The sequence below is a fragment of the Falco peregrinus genome, chromosome 8, assembly GCF_023634155.1.
Source record: "Falco peregrinus isolate bFalPer1 chromosome 8, bFalPer1.pri, whole genome shotgun sequence".
NCBI classification, from domain to species: domain Eukaryota; kingdom Metazoa; phylum Chordata; class Aves; order Falconiformes; family Falconidae; genus Falco; species Falco peregrinus.
The window spans coordinates 59,328,645-59,348,212 of record NC_073728.1 but is presented as its reverse complement, the minus strand read 5'-3'; the positions used below and the strand labels follow the sequence as shown (position 1 = coordinate 59,348,212).

Here is a 19,568-nt window from a genome sequence, read left to right as displayed (position 1 = left end):
CATGGCTGCATCCCATCCTTTTGTCACCGCGAGGGCTGGCCATGCTGGGCGACCTGGGGGCTGCAAACTCCCAGCCCTGGGGACAGCTGGGGAAAGGGTGAGGCTGGGCTTGGGCTGGTGAAGGCCAAAGAACAAGGCCAGCTGCCCACGGACGTGGCCATCTCCCATTGGTGCCTCCTGGCCTCTAATCTCATTTTATGGCTGTTGATGGGCCGAATATCCTCCTTGTCCAAGAAAAGCAAACAGAGAATGAGGATGTGAGATAGTGCCTGGGACAGCTGGCATCAGTGCCTGACACTCTCCTCTCTCCATTCCAGCCACGTCCCGCTGGTCCTGCAGGGCACTGAGCAAGGGGCTGCCCTTGAATCCCTGCCCAAAGTGCTCCTTCAGCCCCAAAATGTGCCAAGTGTTGCCTGGGAAGAGGTGGGGATGTGTGTGCTGAGGTGCATGGGCAGGGCAGGTGGCTGTGGAGGGACACCTGATGCAGGATAAAGTCCTCATGGGTGGAGGAGATGGAGGAGCAGTGGCAGGATGAGGTGGCATTGCAGAGAGAGGGACAGAGCAAAGGGTTTTTTCCTGTCCTTGCAGCTGTACCCTGATGACCCCACACTCACCGGCACGGCATGTTGGGCTGCCCGTGGCATGGGGCCACCACCTCCCTGCCAGGAGAAATGGGGCGTCAGGAGCTCAAACAGGGGGAGGCAAATGCAACAGGGCTGGTGCCGTGTGGGAAAAGGGGTGGGACTGGATGGACCACCTGCCCAAAGGGCTGGGCTGGACTGGGGAAACTGGGGCCACTTCTGTGCGAAGACTCCAGCGTGGTCCCCACACTGGGGGCTGGCTCCTCCACACACATCCTCATCCCTCACCAGGCTTTGCCTGCCTTTGACAGCCAGTTTTGTCATTGCCACATGGGGCTGGTTGGTGGGATCCTGCCCTGGCAGGGGATGGGGTGGTGGCAGCCCAGCCTTGGGCAACACCGTCACCTGCAAGGGGGAAGCCTGGAATGGGACGGAGTCCTGGGAGGGTATGAGACGTACGTCTCCCCAATTCCCCTACTGCGCTGGGGCACCTGTGGGTGGGGGAGGGGCTAGGCCAGAGGGAAGATGCTCCGCCACCCACCCAGAGAAGCTGCGGGTGCCGTTGACAGGATGAAATTCCAACTGATACCCTAATCTGGTGCCTGCCTGTTTGCACAGCAGGGTAAAAGTCCAGCGAGCCATGGGCTGTGCCCTTGGGTCCCTGCCGCCTGTGTGTGCACAGGGAGCCGGCGCTGGCGGGAAGAGGCAATAAACGGGCCCACACACCCAGCCACCCCTTCCCCCAACACACACACACCCCTTGGATGGGTGACGAAATGCATCTGCTGCATCCCTGCTCCCATGTCCTCCCTGCCTCCTTCCGGCCACCATTTGAACAGGGATGGGCAAGCCTGCCGGTCCCCCCCGTGCCAGGAAAGGGGCTGGTGGACCCCATGTCCCCACCAGCTTTGGGTTCTTTGGTCCAAACCTCCTGGACATGTGTCACCTTGATGGTTGCAACCCCGGCAGGTGACAGGCACTCAGTTTTAGCACCTGAAACAGCTGCCTCCCAAGTTGCATGGCCCCAGATGAAGCCTGGTCCTTATGGGCACAGTGTGGCCCCATGGCCAGGGGACCCTGGGGACTGTCCCCAGCAAGATGCCACAGTTTCTTCCTGTTCCTTCCTCTCTGCTCCCCACCAGCTCCTGCTGCCCAGCTGCACCCCTCCTCAGAGAAATCTTGAAATCATCATCAAAATAAGGCCACACACGCACCAGGTGGCCAAAAGCGCCGCCGGCCTGCCAGCAGCCTCCGGCATGGCACACTTCCCAGCAGTGACTAACCAGAGCACCGCTGCTGTGTCGCCTTCCTCGTGTCTCACGGAGCGGATCTGGGCATGGTCCCATCCTGCTGCCAGCCACCTTCTCACCTCTTCCCGGGTGCCTACCACCAGAATGCAGGTGGGATGCCCTGAGCAGGGTGGGCAAGGGTGTTTCCCCAGCCTGTGTGCTACCCTCCCTTTTCCCACCGATGGCAGGCAGCATGGGCAATGCCAGTGCATGTCAGGCACTGCATCAGGATGGAGAGACGCATGTTTGCTTTTCTGCAGCCCTACCACCAATCTGTGCCCATGCTTCAGCCCACGGAATGGAAAGGTTTACTTGATGTCCCGGGGGTGCCTTAGGCATGTGGTAGAAGAAGGTAAAGCTTGCTAGAAAGTGCTTGCAAGCCCAATGTGTGCTCCCTAGTGCCAGGCCCTTGGGGATCAGGGCATGGGCACACCTGTGCAACACCACTGTTCTCTGCCTGAGCTCTCCTGGGTCCCTGGACTGCACTGCTCCTCACGGAAACATCCTTCTGGCTCTTACTGCCTCTGGGGAAGCTGTTCCATGAAGTGGGTCTTTTGCCGGCTCCAGGGCAGTGCAAGACTCAAGCCAGCTCTACAGTGAAAACTGGAGCATCCCAGATAGCCAGGGTGGAATGCCTGCTCCCTGGTGGTCCCAGGCAATGACTGAAGAGCTGATGGTGCTAACCAGAGCAGCACCAGCTGAATCAGAAAAGAGAGCTCCAGATACAGAGCATCTCACCAGCAGTGGTATCAACACAGACATTTCAGGGCAGCACCAGCCCTGGATGTCTCTGCTGGTAAATACTGCCCTGGAGGCAGGAAGATAGGGGCTCAAAGTCTACCCAGGGAAGGGTGGGTGGTTTGTGCAGGGCTCAGACCATGCTGGCAACATGGGGCGGGGGCAGCTGTGAAAAGGTGGCACCAGCCTCTCCCCTCCCACGTTGCGGAGGTGTCTGTGGGAGACTTCTCTTTAGGTGGAACCCGAGGGAAAAAGCCAAAGGGCTGATACAGATCATACAGGCACAAAGCAAACAAAGCATCCCTGCCCTGAGCAGCAAGGGTGAAGCAGGGACAGTGCCCGATGTGGCCCCTGGTTGCCAGCCTGGCCAACTCCAGGCTGAGCGTTCCCTGCCAGCATCCTGGGAAAGGAAGAAGCGATGTATAAGTCCAAGGCAGGTAAAACCTGCGTGGGTAACTTCCCAAAGACCTTTTTTTTTTTTTTTTTTGAGGAAGCTGTGAGTGTGTGAAAAAATATGTTTGTTGGGTTATGTAGTTTGCTCCTTCCTCCTTTTCTGCTGGGAAATCTGGGTAAATGTTAGCTTTAAAAGACCCGCTGTGCAAACTCTAAGCCACTTCATTGTGTTGGATTCTGCAGAGATGTGTCTTTATGCTCAGGATCTGTTTCCTTTTGGGAAAAAATTTCAGAAGTGCTTGGAGAGCTGTAGGAGCACAACTGCCATTAGATATCAGGGAGATTTGCTCTTACATTGGACAGACTGGGTCCTCTCAGTTCCCAGTTATCGTCCTCCACATCCCCAGTGCTGCCTGCTCAGTCTTAACCCTGAGCAAAGCAGCTGGGGACAGGTCTGGGGCAGGCTGAGGCACCACAGAGCATTTGCAAGGAAAAGGGATGCACACACCCTGATGGAGTGGGCACAGTCCAGGGAGAAAGTGAAGGACAAGAGAATATTATCAAGGGAAAGAGGTCTTCCTGTGGGTCCTCACACAGACAACAGCTCTGCTGGTACCACACTGGCCCTAGGGCATATGGGGTTGTCCCCTTCTGCAGCCTGGCATGAGACATTTCCAACCATGAAAGTGAGAGAAGCCACAGATCGTCTCTCTGCCATCTCACTGGGGATTTGACTGAGCATGATGGGGAAAAGCTCACATCTCCCTGGGCTTTAGGGCTGTAGGATCCCACTGCTGACCCAACAGGGATGTCTGAACCCTGGAGATGTGACCTGTGCTCCAGCATTGGGCCCATGATATGCTGGACTCAGCTGCTTACCCTGGAGCCTGCCCGAGGATTGCTCTTGCCCCCAGAATGGTGGGATATGCTGGTCCTACCCAAAGGGACCGATGGCTGTTGAGCATCACACTCCCCTGGGCTAAGGACTGGGCTCAGATAGCTTGAGGAAAAGCCAGTTCTGACCTGCTGAGGCTCCAACCGTGTCCTGCCATAGGAAAATCAGCTCAGAGCTGCTCAGAAAGATGCTGGGAGTTTTTGGTGTCTGCACTTGTGCTGCTGCCACCAGGCACATAGGACCCCCAAGGTGCCCTGTGCAGGGTGCCTGCAAGGCCAGGCCCATCCCTAGGGAGACCTGACACATTCATGGCATGAGTAAAGTAGCAGACTTTCCTGGCAGGGGGCTGAAGTCCGGGACCCCTCCTCAGCAGGGGCGCATTTATCAGACAGCCCTTCTCCAGCCTGCCTAGAGCTGTCCCCTCCTCCCTCCCTGCTCAGCACGCAGCCATCCTCAACTCCAGGCAAACCTTTCCTCCAGCCTCGCTCCTCCCGTCCCCCCTGCCTCCCTCCGCCCCGCCAGCCCAGCCGGCAGGAAAGTGGCACCCCTCCTTGCCTGTTATCGCTTCGCCCGCTCCCCCTTCTCCCTCCCTCACGCCAGAGAAAGCGAGAGGAAAAAAGTGTCGGAGCAGAGAGCGCATAGCAACAGGATTCTGGGATGAAGAAGATTCGGCAGCAGCATCTCCGGGAGGTGAGAGCCGGGGAGTGGGGGTGACCCCAGGGCTGGGAGCCAGGGAGCAGGGGCAAGGGATGCCCATCACCTTGCCATCCTCTGCCCAGGGAGCCTCCGTGTGCAGCCGACAGACTTTTCCGTGGCAGGGATTGTAAACGGGGATAGCGTGAGCGTGTGGGGCCAAAGCAGGATCATGGGGAGAGGTATGGGGGGCATTTTGTGAGCACTGCTCCTGCCTCGCTGCTATCAGTGGACCAGGGAGGCCCTGTGCTGCGGGCAGAGCTGCCTGCTGCCTGCTCCAGCTGGCTGGGTGCTCTCTCCCAGCCCTCCCCTGCCAGGAGCAGGTGCTGCTGCTGATGATTCATGTTGTGTCTGGCTGGGCAGCTGTGGGTGGGAACCCGGGGGTAGAGCCGGCTCCCTACAGCGTGGCACCCCGGGGATGCTGCTCCCACCAGCCCAGGGGACTGCCTGCTCTCGGAGTGCGGGTGGTGATGAGGGGTTCCCCCCCAGCAGGATGAGCACAGGGAGCTGGACAGTGCCTTTCCCACCTGCAGCTCACATTGCCGCCTCCTCCTTCTCCTCCATAGGATTTAAAAGGGTCTCGGTGGTGCTGGACCCTGAACCCTGGCTTCAGGGCAGAGCTACTAACACTTTTTATATCCTGCTGGAAACCCTTTTTACACCCATCCCTCAGGCTTTCCTGTCCTATGCTCCCCTCCACTGCCACTTTGCTCTTACCAGGCTCTCTGAGTCCCTGTCTGCCCCCACGTTGGGGACCAAACTCCTTCTTGTGCCCACCCCATGTGGGGACATGACAGAGTAGGGTGGCAGAGGCTGGCATCCACAGCTCCCTCCTGGGGATTCGTAGCTTCTGCTGGTGTGTCAGCCCTTCCCTGAGCATCCCAGGTGGCGACCCAGGGCCGCGAGCCCCTCCGGCTCTGCCCTCTGCCGGATTGTGCCAGGGTGACTCCAGCCTGTGCCAGCTTCAGATGAACAAAAACCCAGGGAAGTTTCATCCCTGCCAGGAAATTCCTAGGATATTGGGACACGATGTGAAAAAGCCAGCAGTGGCTTGGTGAAAGCCAGCAGCTATCTGACAGCCCTGGCAGCCTCAGGGCTGCCTACCTTTCTCCACTGTTGCTTGGAGGCATCGCCTGGCTCTTCCCTCTCCTCCCCTTTCCTAAAAATTGCTTTTTCAGATTACTTTGTGACTGCGAGATCCATTAAAAGTTGTCTTTGTCCCTTCCAAAGGCTTTCTGAGATACTTGAATTTCTCTGCTGCTGGTGATCCTGTTTAACATTTACTCAGGAATTCATTTAGTCCCACAGTGATCAGCTGGAATGGAAAGCAGATGTCTCTGGAGTTATTTTCCCCATTCCCAGTGCTGCTCAGGGCCCTGCTGTCCATCATTACCCAGAAATACTCTTGCTGAGCTCCAGACAGAGAACCTGGTGCTCGCAGCCACCCTGCACCTTGGGACCACCATGTCCAATGCTGGCATTGGGCTTGCCTGGAGCTGGCTGTGGCCGATGGAGGAGTGTGCACATCCCCAGTTGCAGCGCATGCCCTGGGACCCCGACAGCCTCCTGTCCCTCTCATTGTGATCCGCTTCCCACTGGTGAGCTGGGAGTTTTAAGCCTTCTTCCCAGACATGTTTTAGACATATGGAAATTCCTCTTTAATAGAGGAGATCTTTCTCAGGCTTCTAAGGATTTCAGGTTGGCTTTTGCAAAATAGTATTTCCAGAAGAGCTGAGCGGATGTTTTATATTTGTTTGATTATTTGCTTTGGGGGTTATTTGGTAGGAATGGACTGAAGCCATGCGGTGGGAACCTGGATCTGGGCTGCCCCCCCTGTAACCTGGCCAGGCTGCCAAGCAGCATCCTCCTGCCTGAGCCACTGCACCCCCCTGCCTGCCACAAACTGCCTCGAGCCGTCCCCGCTCCTTCCCCAGGGTTTTGGGATGAAAGACCATAAGCATCTGCAGCTGTGCATATTCCCTGTGCTTTGGACATTGCTGTAATGAGTTTGCTTCAGCCTCAGCAATCTCTAGCCCCCCCACACTCCAGCATCTTGCTCCCTCTCCTGGCATGTGCTGTGACCCCGGGCTGGGGGAAACCAGTTAGCACAGCCCTTTAATGGGCAATTCCGCACCACAGAGATGCTCCATTTACTTCACTTTCTAAGCGATATTACATTGGAATTATTTTTTATGCTGGTTTTTTTTCTCGAAGAGATTAACAAGCAATTCAGACTAATCTGAAGTGATTCACACTTTACAGACGCACTGTGCTCGCACACAGCTGGGATCTGCAGGGGACAAATCTGGCGTCGGGTGGCATTTCTCCCAATGAAAGGCTGTGGTCCATGCACAAAACACTGACAAAATAAACCCACAGTGCCAGTTTGAATGGAGACAAAATATGAAAAACTAACTTTAATCAGGCTGGTTTTTTCATGGGTACAGCTGAGTTTTGCACTGGTTTACATAAATTGTTTTTTACAGAAAATAATTAGCATAGGGCAATTTCCTTATGGAAGCCAGCTCTTATCTTGGCAGAGACTAAAGTGCTTTTTCTTCTCGGTGACCTTTGCTTTGCTGACTTATTTGGGAGCATCTTCTGGTGAATAATGGAAAGTGATGCTGTGTTCAAAGAGGACGTGGTTGCCAAGGGAGCTGTTAGACCCCGTCTGTTTATAACTGCGAGATGGGAACCCGGTTTGAAAGACGGCAGTTAACAGTGGAAAGCACTAGAGCAATATTGTAGCACTAGAGCACTTCAGCTGCTGCTGAAAAAGAAAATTCCTGTTATAACAAAGGCTGAAAGGGAGCATTAATCCTAAAAAAACCCAGCTGAAATCAAGGTGGTGTGTGAGATTTACAGCAGCCAGAAGTAGAGAGGTGTGGATCTCTCAGCTATTTGGGGCAAAGATGGGCTGGAATCCTTAAATAGTGCATTTTCCAATTCCTTTTAAGTCAGGCAAACAGGCCGGGTTTTCTTTGATTTCTATGAAAAGGCTTTGTTGGGGGCATTTTTGGCCATCACAGTCAGGGAGCAGCCTCCATGTGTGTTTTCCAGCAGCATCCCTGGCCCGTGCCTCCCCAGGCTACCCAACAGAGACCACAATGTCACCAACTGCAGGGTCTACCCAACTCCTGAGCGGTCTCTGCTTTCAGCTCTGGGGTCCCAGATTTAAACTGCAGAGCTCCAGCTGAAGATATTAATAAGGGGAGCAGTCATCACTGAGACATAGATGACAAACTACATCCCGTGGTCTTTGAAAAGGGTGACTGAGATGGGGACGGGGCCATGTACAGTTTGGAAAAGGTCAGATTAGTTCCTTTCTTTTCTTTTTCTGGTTTCTTTGTTGATTTCCATGCTACATCTGATGGGTGGGCACCTGCATTTAATCAGGTCATGTGGCTCCACTGCTGCCCTCTTGCAGCTGTTTAGAATTAGGCAGAGGTGCAGGAATTAGGCGAGAGGATTTAATGATCTCCCAGCATCTCTGCCTGCTGTTTTTCTGTGGTGCAAACCTGGAAAGCAAGAGCGCTCCAGGCAGCATGATGGACCAGGAAGCATATTTTGAGGGGAAGGTTGAACTGTGATGGCTCCAGAGCTTCTGTCCCCACCTGGCAGGGACCTTTGTGAATACAGCTTTTAGCCACTGGAGCTTTCAGGAGGGTTGTTGCAGAGCAGTCTGTCCATCACCTGCAAGCACAGGCTGCTGTGGGTCATGCCCGCTGTGTGTGCTGGGTTAGCAGGCATGGCCATGGTTTGGAGAAGTTGCTGAGCCAGAGAGCTGTGTTAAACAGCTGTAGAACTGCCAGTTAGCAACAGTTTTATAGCAACAGTATTATATTTGGGTCACATTTTGACTTTCCAGCCTGTGTTTCTGAAGCTTTTTCTTCTGGCCCTTGCCTTGTGATGGTGGCATCCAGCAGTGATAGGCTTTAATGGTGAGTTTTAGTTAAAGCCTTTGCTTGGGCTGTGCATTTCAGATTGGCTTTGGGAAGTTTTCCCCGGCTGTCCCTTGAGGGTTTTGCACGACGGGTTCACTTCCATATACCATGCCTTCAGGCTGTGAGCAGCACGTATGTGGTGCCAGGGGCTGGAAGAGTGGGGTGCACCCTGTGAAAGGTGGGAGCCTATAGCCATCGCCAGCATGGCTCCTCGTCTCCATGGGAACCGGTAGCAAGAGCATCCCACAGTCCAGCAGTTGAGGAAGAGGAGGAGGAGAGGAGATAGCTGCCGCTTTCCCTGGGAGCTGCAGCAGGGCAGCGCTGGGCTCTGCTCACCAGCTCTCACCTCCTGGGGGGTGGAGGTCTGCTGCAGGCTCTGAGCACTTGTACGCACTCATGCAGGGGGACCCACAACTCCTGGATGATCCCTCCAAATCCAGGCCCCTCGCCCTCAGCCACAACCCATGGGCATGTTCCCTGTGACCCATGAACCCGGGGATACAGAGGTGGCTGCTTTTTTTTTTCCTCTTGAGTTCCCAAAAAGAAAGGAAGGTTCCCAAATGGGTCTCTGGTGCCTTGTTGGCAGGGAGCTCAGCACCCTTCTGCCTCTGTGCCTCAATGCCAGCCAAACCCGATATAGTCCCAGGCAATGTGCAGTGGCACAGGGGCAGGATCCTCATCCCACCCCTTTTTTGCTGCCTGGCCTTGCAGAAGGGATATCTGCAATGGGTTCTAAGCTGAGCTGAGGCTTTCAGCTTTGGTGACTGCTGATGGGATGGGAGTCAGCAGGGATGCCTTCCCCACTCTCCCAAGGTCAGGAAACTGGGCAATTTCAGACAAACTAAAGATCTCACTGCAGACCTGATGTAAGCAGACACAGAAACACCAAGGAGCTTCCCTCCTGGTGCATGACACCAACCTAAATGCATTGCAGGGACTGTGCCTCCTTCTTGCAGCACTGAGGCAGCCAGGCAGGAAGGGAAGGGGTTAATTCCCTGCCTGCTGAATAGCTGCCTGAGCCTCACTGATCCAGGGCAGATTAGGAAAGCTGGAAGGAGCTCTCTCAGCAGGGACAGCCGGGAGTGCGTCACTAAATCCCCACAGCGTAGGCTTTTGGCAGTTGGAAAAGTGCAGAAAACCTACAGAGCGTTTAATGGCAGCCGAGTGCCCAGCATGGCAGGGGCGCGTGGGGCTGGGGTGCTGTGCTCCGGGACAGGATGAGGGTGGTTCTTCCCCTGCTGTCCTCACAGCCATGCTCTGTGGGAGAGGAGGGAAGGTTATCATGACCCTTTGAAAGGATTTCTTAGGAAACTGGGGTTGCAAGATGACAGGTCCTGGCCTCTCAAGATGAACCGGGACCATCCTGCCTTTCCCAGGGGAGCTCTGGCCATGTGGGATTGCATTTATCCCTTTTCCTTGCTCAGCAGCAGAGCAAGACGTCCTCTGATCTGGTCACAGAGAGCTGCTGGGACAGGGTGTCCCCAAGGGACAAGTGTCAATGCTGTGACTTGGGGTCACAAATTCACACCCAAGCTTTCAGTTCTCCTTTCCTCTCTCCCACTCTTCATCCTTTGTTTCCATTCTTCCCCTGATCCCCGCCTGCCCTCTCCCATCCCCTGCTCTTACTCAGCCGGTGACACCAGAGCTCCTGGTGAGCCCCAGCAGCCAGGACAGGGACCTGGGCTCCGAGTGCCCAGAAGACAGAGGGAACTGGACGGGACGACTGGATTTCCTCCTTTCCTGCATCGGATACTGCGTGGGCCTTGGAAATGTCTGGAGGTTCCCCTACAGGGCTTACACCAATGGAGGAGGTACCTGAGCATCCTTTGGAGTGGCCACATCTGCCCCTCACTGAGCTGGGCTGGTGGGACATGTCTCTGAAGAGATGTGTCTTCCCCTCTCGGGGCTGGGAAGTAGTGTTCATTGTTATGGGGTGAAGCCTCCTGCTGCCCCCGATGCTTGCTATAGGGTTTTAACCACCTGTACCCATGTGTGGAAGGGACTCACCAGATCACCTCTGCACTCATGGCCTTGGAGGCATCCCCAGCTCCATGCTGGGCTGGATACTGCCTGAGCATCCATCTCTCTTGGTTTCCAATAGCTTCTTGGGCTGGTGTCCTCCAGGACTCAGTGGGGTCACCAAATGCTTCCCAGGTATCAAAGGAGCAGAGCAAGATTTTTGCAATGCAAGACCCCAGTGTAGTTGTGCAAATTGCCCAGCTTATTCAACTACTCCCAGAGTAATTGCTTGCCAAATGCAATAATAACTGGAGAATTTCACAACATTTGTGAAAGATTCAAGGACAAAAGAGAGTTGGGGGCAGGGGGGAAGCAGGGCACTGGGTGGACCACAGACCCTTTCCTCCTGCATTAGCAGTGAACTGCCACCCCTTGCTGTCTTCCAGACTGTGGCTTAGATCCTTCAGGGCCACAGAAAGCTGAATGAACATTATTCTCTGTCATAGATGGTCTTTAGGTGTTTGCTCTGTGTTATTTTTAGTTTTTTTTCTTGTTTCTTGCAGGAGCTTTCTTGGTTCCTTACTTCATCATGCTGGCCATCTGTGGGATCCCCATCTTCTTCATGGAGCTGTCACTTGGTCAGTTCTCCAGCCTGGGGCCACTCGCTGTCTGGAAGATAAGCCCTCTCTTTAAAGGTGCGTGAGTGAAGTCCAGAGCTTTTGCAAGACCTCTGGAAGAGCTGCTGAATGAGGACATGGACCAGCATCAGCATCCTATGATGCTCAAAGCTCTTGTTAGAATCAAAGGTTAAATCGTGGAGGAAGGTGGAGCAGGCTGGACTTCTGGGTTAGCTGTTTTAGTAGCTGCATGATATGTATGAGATGGATAGGTCTTTGAAGCTCTAGAAATTGTATGAAAATTGTTAAGCCAGTTAGTATACAAAATACTGCAACAAAGCTAAGCAATAACTGTTAAAGACGAAGGTAAGAATAAAGTTTTTAAAAAGTCAAATAAAATACTTTCATTCTCAACATTACGTTGGAGTAAAATCATCTGTACAATGCAATAGATCATCAATTCAGAGAAGGCATGTCTGGAGGGTGTAATGGCAATAAGAGAGTCCCCCCAGCAGGTGAACCTCTGACTGGTTAAATATTTGGCTGCTGAGATCCAGTGTCTGACCCTGGTTTTGGATTTGCTCTGCTCCAGAGAGATAGCTCACTCCTCCTTTACCCTCTCCCTCCTCCAGGCATTGGCATGGGCACCATCCTCATCGTCTCCCTCGTGGCCATTTACTACAATATGATCATTGCTTACGTTCTCTTCTACCTCTTTGCATCCCTCACAAGCGACTTGCCCTGGCAGCACTGCGGCAACTGGTGGAACACCGACCTGTGCCTGGACCACCACGTCATCAAGACAGGGAACACCACCTTCCCTGTCAACATCAGCAATACCGTCAGCCCCAGTGAGGAGTACTGGAGGTAAAGAGGTCAGCCTGACCCGGTTGGCATCCATCTGGGAAGAGCATGAGGATAGGATGAGGGGTGGAGGGTCTGTGATGCACATCTCATGGCATGGTGGGCACTCATGGTTGGCATTGTGGGTGCAGTGATGGGCTGTCATGGGCAGCTGCTGGCGATATCTCAGTTTATCCGTTGGGATCATGTCCCTGGGATGTGGGAAGTGTCCACGATCTAGCGCTGCTTTGCTGGCCTGGAGAAATATTAGACTGAAATGCATCCCATGCCTGGACCAGCTGGGAATTTTCTCTCAAGCTGCCAGGCCATCCCCTCTGGGGTCTTTAATGCATGGTGGTGAAATCACACCAGTTGCTCCACTTTCCCCAGCAAATAGCTGCCAGTGCCTTGTTGCTCTTTCATTGCTGGGACTTTCGACGAGGTTGTTTTTTGCAGCAGAAGCATTGCTACGTTCAGAGAGGGCCTCTGGAAGGAGGCGGGAGGTGTCCATGGCCTCTCACTAGTGACTCTCCTTTCTCCCTAGCCGGTACGTCCTGCACATCCAAGGGAGCTCTGGGATCGGGGATCCCGGGAGAATCCGCTGGAACTTGTGTCTGTGCCTGCTCCTTTCTTGGACTATCGTCTATCTGTGCATCCTAAAGGGAGTCAAATCCTCTGGCAAGGTGAGGGCTGCACAGTCTCTTCTGGGGGGGGGTGATGCTCACCAGTGCCTGCAATTTTCTGCATATCTGGGAAAGTGAGACCCATAAACAGCATTAGCTGGACACAGGCCACTTTGGGGATGGTTTGTGCACCCAGACACAGCAGGGCTGATGGCTCTCCTGCGTCCCGAAGACCCCAGCACTGCAGCATGATACCAGGCAGTGCAGGGTCCCACTGTGGGGACAGGGCTGGGAGGGAATGCTGGTGCTGTGCTCTCGCTCCCGGCTCTCCCAGCTGGCTCTGCTCCTCCCACAGGTCGTGTACTTCACTGCCACCTTCCCGTACCTCATCCTGGTGATGCTGCTTATTCGTGGCGTGACCCTGGAGGGGGCCTGGAAGGGGATCCAGTTTTACCTCACACCCCAGTTTGATCACTTGCTGTCTTCCAAGGTGAGCAGGGCCTTGTGTAGTTTGTTCAAGACACAAAAATGAACCTTCTCCTGCCACCTCCAGCATGCAACAGAGGCAGTTCACTTACCCAGGTGCCTTTTCCAGCCACCCTCAACCTAAAGCCCTCTCTCTTGGTTGTTTCTAAACCCAAAGTGTTTGCCTTCCAGCAATCTGTCTTTGCTCCACACCTTGCCTATGCCACTCCTCCCACCTGGTACAGCCCTCTGCCTGCATTTCAGGCTCTCCAGGCAGGGAACAGTGTGCTTACCACCTCCCCTGGGTACCAGGACTGTGGGCAGGATTATCCCAGCCCCTGTGATGGGCTGGGGGGTGTCGGTGGGTGCCCATGATGGTTTTGGCTGTTCGTTTTTCTCAAGCAATCTGTGTGTGGAGCAGGGAGTTTTCTTGGGACGTCAGTGTTGTAGCAGAGAGCACCCAGTTTTACAAAGGCGTTCAGTGCCATGCTGGGCTCTAAAATGCTCTTGTTACCCTTCTGCTAGCCAGCCGACCCACTATGAGTGGTGAGCATGTTAACAGGGAAAGGCAAAGACCCTGTAGGCTTTTGCGTGCTTGGATGGCTGGGGAAGCATATTTTCAACTCCCTTTTCCTTGGAGGAGGTTTCCAGCCCCCTGCTGTCCTCAGACCTGTTTCTTTCCCCCAGGTGTGGATTGAGGCAGCCCTGCAGATTTTCTACTCCCTTGGGGTAGGCTTTGGGGGCCTCCTCACCTTCGCCTCCTACAACACCTTCCATCAGAATATCTACAGGTGGGAGCCGGCTGCTGTCTTCTAAAAAGTGTGGGTTGGGGGGAGCCATGAAACCCTCATCTGGTGGGTTTAAAGCCAGAAGAAGCACATGGTGCAGCACAGGGTCATCCAGCACTTGCTCGAGCATCTTACAGATACCTGGCAGCTTACACAGGCTCGAGAAGGACAGCAGGATCTGTGGTAGAAAACTCTGCTAAGCATCGAGGCACAGCACCTGGATCAGAAGGTTTGGGCTGTAGGTGCTCAAGGCTGGGGATATTTGAGGCTAGAGCTATGCATGTCACCAGCATCCATTGTGGGTCACCAGCAGAGTCTGGCTGTTGGACATCTGGGCTGATCCCCTCCACAGGGGAAAGAAAGCTTGGGAGGAACCCCCACAAAATGACCATGTCATTAGATAAATATTCCTTTTGACCCTGGGAAGCACATGCCAAGAGAAGCCCTGGAGGAGAATCGCACTGGGTCGTGTTACTGTGGCACCTGGGGCTGGCAATGCCACCGTGCACTGGTGCGGGGTGGGAAGGAGCAGGCACGTTCACAGCATGCTCTTTCTCCTCTGTAGGGACACCTTCATAGTGACCTTGGGCAATGCCATCACCAGCATCCTGGCAGGGTTTGCCATCTTCTCTGTTTTGGGATACATGTCCCAGGAGCTTGGGGTCCCTGTTAACCAGGTGGCAAAAGCAGGTGAGGTCAAACAGACACCCTTTCTCCTTCACCCTCTGCCTGGGTGCACTGTGCATCCCCTCCAGGATGGAAGGCATCTGAGGGTGTCAGTGTGAGGATGAAACTGTGCACTCGGCTGACCAGGGGGAGGGAAGCGGGGAGACCAGTTCCTGTCGTGCAAGTGTTGAGTGTGCCAAGCGATGTCTAATAAAGGTCTGAGCAAGGAGCAGGCTGGTTCTCCTGTACCTCTCCACCCTCTGCTGCAGGACCCCTCCTGCCCATCTTGCAGGAGCCCTGGCAGGCCCCTGCCATGATGTCAGTCTGCTGGGTTCTCCTCCCCTCCATCCGTCCATGCCCCACACTGTCACCCCTTTTTCACCCTGCTGTCCTTTACCTCCCCTAGGTCCTGGCCTGGCTTTTGTGGTGTACCCCCAGGCCATGACAATGCTCCCCCTTTCTCCATTCTGGTCTTTCCTGTTCTTCTTCATGCTGTTAACCTTGGGCCTGGACAGCCAGGTAAGGACAGAGCCCACTGAGCCAGCCGCTGTGCCAGGCAGCCCGGGGGCTCAGGGGACCCTCTTCTCTTCTGCATGCAGTTTGCCTTCATGGAGACCATCGTTACGGCAGTGACAGATGAATTTCCCTACTACCTTCGGCCAAAGAAAGCTTCATTCTCAGCTGTCATCTGCATCGCCCTCTTCCTGATGGGGCTCATCCTCACAACAGAGGTAAGGCTGTGGGGCTGGATTCGTTGTGGGGACTGACTAGGACCTCACTTCAGGGAGAGCTTAGGGCAGGGGCCAAGTTTGCAGACACATGTATTCACGTCAGCTAACAAGGTGGAAGAGAGATGATCCATGAGCCTGGGCTTCCTGGGGATGTGAGGTCCAGGGGGAGCGACACTACGTTATTCCTGTCCCTGCAACCAGCCCCAGAAGGAAAGTGATGTCTCCTGAGGTGCCTGACTGTTGTCTTCCCCAGCGCCCACAAAGGGCCTCAGGGGATGTGTCCCCAAAAGCAGGAGGACATGGGGGTGGGAGTTTATTGGGACAATGGCCATGGAGATGCTGGCCGCTGCGCTTTGCCTCCACAGGGTGGGATGTACTGGCTGGTCCTACTGGATGACTACAGTGCTGGCTTTGGTCTCATGGTGGTGGTGATCACTACCTGCCTCGTGGTGACACGTGTCTATGGTAAGGGTGTCTGTCACCACAGGGGCACGGGGAAGGGTGGGTTCTCTGTATCAAGAGACAGATTTAGAGGGAAAGGTAAGGGAGCCAGCAGCCTTAGAATGACCATGAAACACCTCTGCTCCCACCACTTGTTTCTTCTTGGCCATCACTGTATTCACCTCTCCTGAGATACTTGGGGTTCTAAACCTGGTCCCTCAGACAGCACCTGCTGGGGCCCCCCTTCCTGCATCTCCCAGCTGGGAGGGGACACCTCTTTGCTGTAGAGGATGCAAACCACCACTTTTGATCAGGGAAGAGCAGCCCGGTACAGGCATCTGGCCCTGGGTGGGGGATCACAGTTTTGAGTCCCTTTCCCTCTCCCTCCTTCAGGCATGAAGAGGTTCTGCAGAGATATCCACATGATGCTGGGCTTCAAACCAGGGCCCTACTTCAGAGCCTGCTGGATGGTCCTGTCCCCAGCAACAATGATGGTAACTGCTCAGCTTGAGGTGCTGGATGGTGCTGGAAAGCCAAGTGGTGCCAGCATCCCTGGTGACTTCCCATTGCAACAAGTCACTCTGCTGGCACCTCCTGCCCCAAGGACCATTCTGGTTCTGCTGGGAGGTCTCCATCTTCTCCAGGTCTTTTTTGAGCATGAGACCTTCAGAGGGCTCTCTGCTGACTTCAGTTTCTTGCCATCCCACAGGCTCTGCTGGTGTACAACATCATCAAGTACCAGCCCTCTGAGTACGGCAGCTACCGCTTCCCTGGCTGGGCTGAGGTCTTGGGCATCCTCATGGGAGTCTTCTCCTGCCTGATGATTCCCGTGGGCATGGTGGTGGCTGTGCTCCGAGAAGAAGGGACGCTGTGGGAGGTAGGAGGTGCTGGGGCCCAGCATTGCTGGGGAGCACCCCAGAAATGTGCAGGGGTGACAACGAGACCCTGTAAAACCTGTATTAACTGGAAATTTCTGCTTCCTCTCTCCTGGAGGTGTGTGCCTCCACCCCTCCTTGCTGCCCATGGGGTATGAGAGATGGCATGTCCCAGGGCATTTCCAGCAGTGCCCCTTCCCACGATGCCAGGCAGGCACCGAGTCTCACTGCTTCCCATGCCCCTTCCAAACCAAGCTTGCTGTGCCTGGCCCTGTGGGGAAGGACGTTGTCCCTAGCATGGGGCAGGTGCAGGCACATGGGACTTTGCACCCATTTTGCAGGAGCAGCGATAGAGCAAGGCAGGCAGCTGCCAGAACATGCAGGCGGCCACAGGCAGCACAGGTGGGATCCCTCTGCTGAAAGACTTTGCCCAGGAGCAGGTTATGAAGCCGCTGGCTGGTCACAGCCTTCCCAGCCCGGCTGGGCTTTGCTGCTCTCCCCAGGCTGCAAAAAGCAGAGGCAGCAGGGCTTGCTGCCCTCCCCAGGCAACAACTTGCCTGCTGGGGCACTCACTGGCTGCAGCCTGGCTTGGTGCAGCCGTGGGCACAGTGGCGTGGCCAGGAACTGCCTTGGCTGAGGCTGACCCCTTGTCTGGGTGGCTCTAACCCCACACCACAGGGCTGCAGCCCTGCCATAGCCCCTAGCTCCTGCAAGCCCTTGTGACCAGCACCCACAGACCACAACACCTGCCCAGCACACAGCAGGGCACTTACCCAGAGCCACTTTCCCAAAAAGCTTCAGGACAAGCTTTTGGCCCCCATCCCATCCTTATCGGAGGCTCTTCCAGTCCCTCAGGGCTGGCAGAGGACACCATCCCCTGGGAGGGGTGGGTGAGCTGCTGGATGGGGGTGCTGGTGCAGGGTGCCTGTGCTCGCTCTGCCTGTCTCCTTGCAGCGAGTCCAGCAAGCCAGCCGGCCCACCATGGACTGGGGCCCGTCGCTGGAGGAGAACCGAACGGGCATGTACGTGGCAAGCCTGGCCGGCAGCCAGTCCCCCAAGCCGCTGATGGTCCACATGCGAAAATATGGGGGAATCACCAGCTACGAGAACACGGCCATCGAGGTGGACCGGGAGATGGAGGAGGAGGAGGAGGAGTCCATGATGTGAGAGGACCGAGCACCCTGTAGGCTGATGGGGGGCTCACACACACTACCCCCCCCACACACCCCCCAGTTTGCACAGGTTGCACTGCGGCACTTCAGGACAGCTTGGGGGGTCTTTTGGGGAGCAGTTGGGAGCTGCCGACCCTGCCAGCCTCCTCACCACCACCCTGGCCCCACCAGGACGGAGCTGGTGCCTGTCCCACTGCCCCCAAGGTGTTTCTGTTCAGTATGGCAAGTTGTGTGGTGAGTCTGTGCGGCTGTGTGATGGCGTCTGGTTGAAGCGTCTGGGCTGCCTCACTCCCACCCTCCTCCCCAGCCCTGCCCTCCCTGCGCAGGGATGCTCGGACAGCAGGGATGTTCAGGCTGCAGGAGGTGGGGAGAGGAGGAGGTCCTCTGCATTGGTCTTCTCTGCTCGTGTATATTTAACTCCAGTAACCCACAAACACGTGTGGGAAAGGACTGTAATATCCTCCATGCCCTAAGGATGGTGTGTGCAGGCCCTCCGCTCACACAGAGGTGCTCCAGCAAAACCAGCACAAACCAGTGCCCCATTAAAGAAATCTGACCTAATAAAATGAGCAGCTAAAAATGATTAGAAGGGGATGAAAAACAAAAAAGCTTTATGAACAAACCAGCTTGGGCCTTTCCAAGCTTGTAGATTCCTGAGGGACATCAGTGGGTCAGGGCAGCTCTTCTCCACTGGTGCCTGTCAGGGCTGGGGTGAGCTGAAGGGAGGGAAGAGGCTGAGTGACCTGTCCCCTACGTGTGCAGAAGGTCAGGGACAGGTCTCAGCTGGACTCAGAGCCAAAGGAGGACCTGTGTCCATCTCCGAGGGAGAGCCAAGGGCTGTCCCTAGCACTGAGTGCTGCTTTTCCCAGGGAAAGGCAAAGGGCTGGGTTTCAGCACCTGCATGTGATTTTGGGGTAGTTCAGCCCAGGGAGAATCCACCTCCTGCCCATGCTGCTGGCCTGGGGGGTGCCGGTGAGCTTCTGGATGGGGCTGTCTGGACCTGACGCTGCCAGTTCCCATCACCCTGATGTCATGTGTGCCTTCTCCCGTGTGCTGTCAGCTTGCCATTAAAAAGTGGTGTGTGACACAGCCTCTCCTGGGTTATTCAGGGGGTTCCTCAGCATGCAATAAGGGCACATCTAGAGGGGCTTCCAGGGTTGGAGGGGCACAGACCCCCTGGGCTTTGCCCTGCAAACCTCAGTCCTGGTCAGGTAAAGCCACAAACCCAGGATAAACAGAAAAATTATGGTTTGTGTGTGGTTTGTGCATGTGGCCCTGGTGCACCGGGCTGTTAACCCTACGGGCCATGCTGCCTTGGGCCCAGCACCATGGGCTGAGCCTCCAGGATGAATCCTGGTGTGAGGCTGCAAATTTCTTTAAGAACCCTTTCCTATGGTGGAGGAGATTTTATTTTTGCCTTTGCCACTCCTAGGGTGTAGGCCTTCTGCCCGCCTGCCTCCCCATGCCTGGGGATGCTGAGCTCCCTCCCCAGCTAGCTCTGTCCTTCCTTGCCCTGCAGGACCACTGGTGGCTTTCCATGTCCCTCTCACCATAACCCACCACGGCTGCAGCCTGCGGGGAAGATGGGGGTCCCCCAGCCCCAACTTCCCTAGGCATGTGGGGCTGACAGCACGACAGCACTGCAAAGCACCTTCAGCTGCTAGCCCCTGGGTTAATCATTAGAGGCCACCATAAAAGCATCGCTGATGGAAAGTTCAGGCTGTGGTGGCTGGGGAGTGGGGAGGGCCTGCCATAAACATTTATGGCCCCAATGAATCCCTCGCTCTAACCTTGACACTATTTACTGAGCAGGAGGCCTCGGGAGGTCACGGTGTTGCTCAGCCATAGCTGTTGG

At 55.3% G+C, this 19,568-nt stretch overlaps 1 protein-coding gene across 1 annotated transcript; it reads left to right on the top strand.

Annotated features, from left to right (window-relative positions):
- The first annotated feature begins 4,394 nt into the window (after positions 1–4,394).
- Positions 4,395–18,908, top strand: SLC6A7 (solute carrier family 6 member 7). The gene is given in 14 exon segments (XM_055813206.1): positions 4,395–4,586; positions 10,164–10,344; positions 11,056–11,187; positions 11,742–11,976; positions 12,497–12,635; positions 12,931–13,065; positions 13,728–13,831; positions 14,394–14,518; positions 14,901–15,050; positions 15,053–15,225; positions 15,591–15,690; positions 16,060–16,160; positions 16,376–16,543; positions 17,496–18,908. Coding segments are annotated over 14 exon segments (1,989 nt in total). The 5' UTR covers positions 4,395–4,553; the 3' UTR covers positions 17,709–18,908.
- Positions 18,909–19,568: the final 660 nt, after the last annotated feature.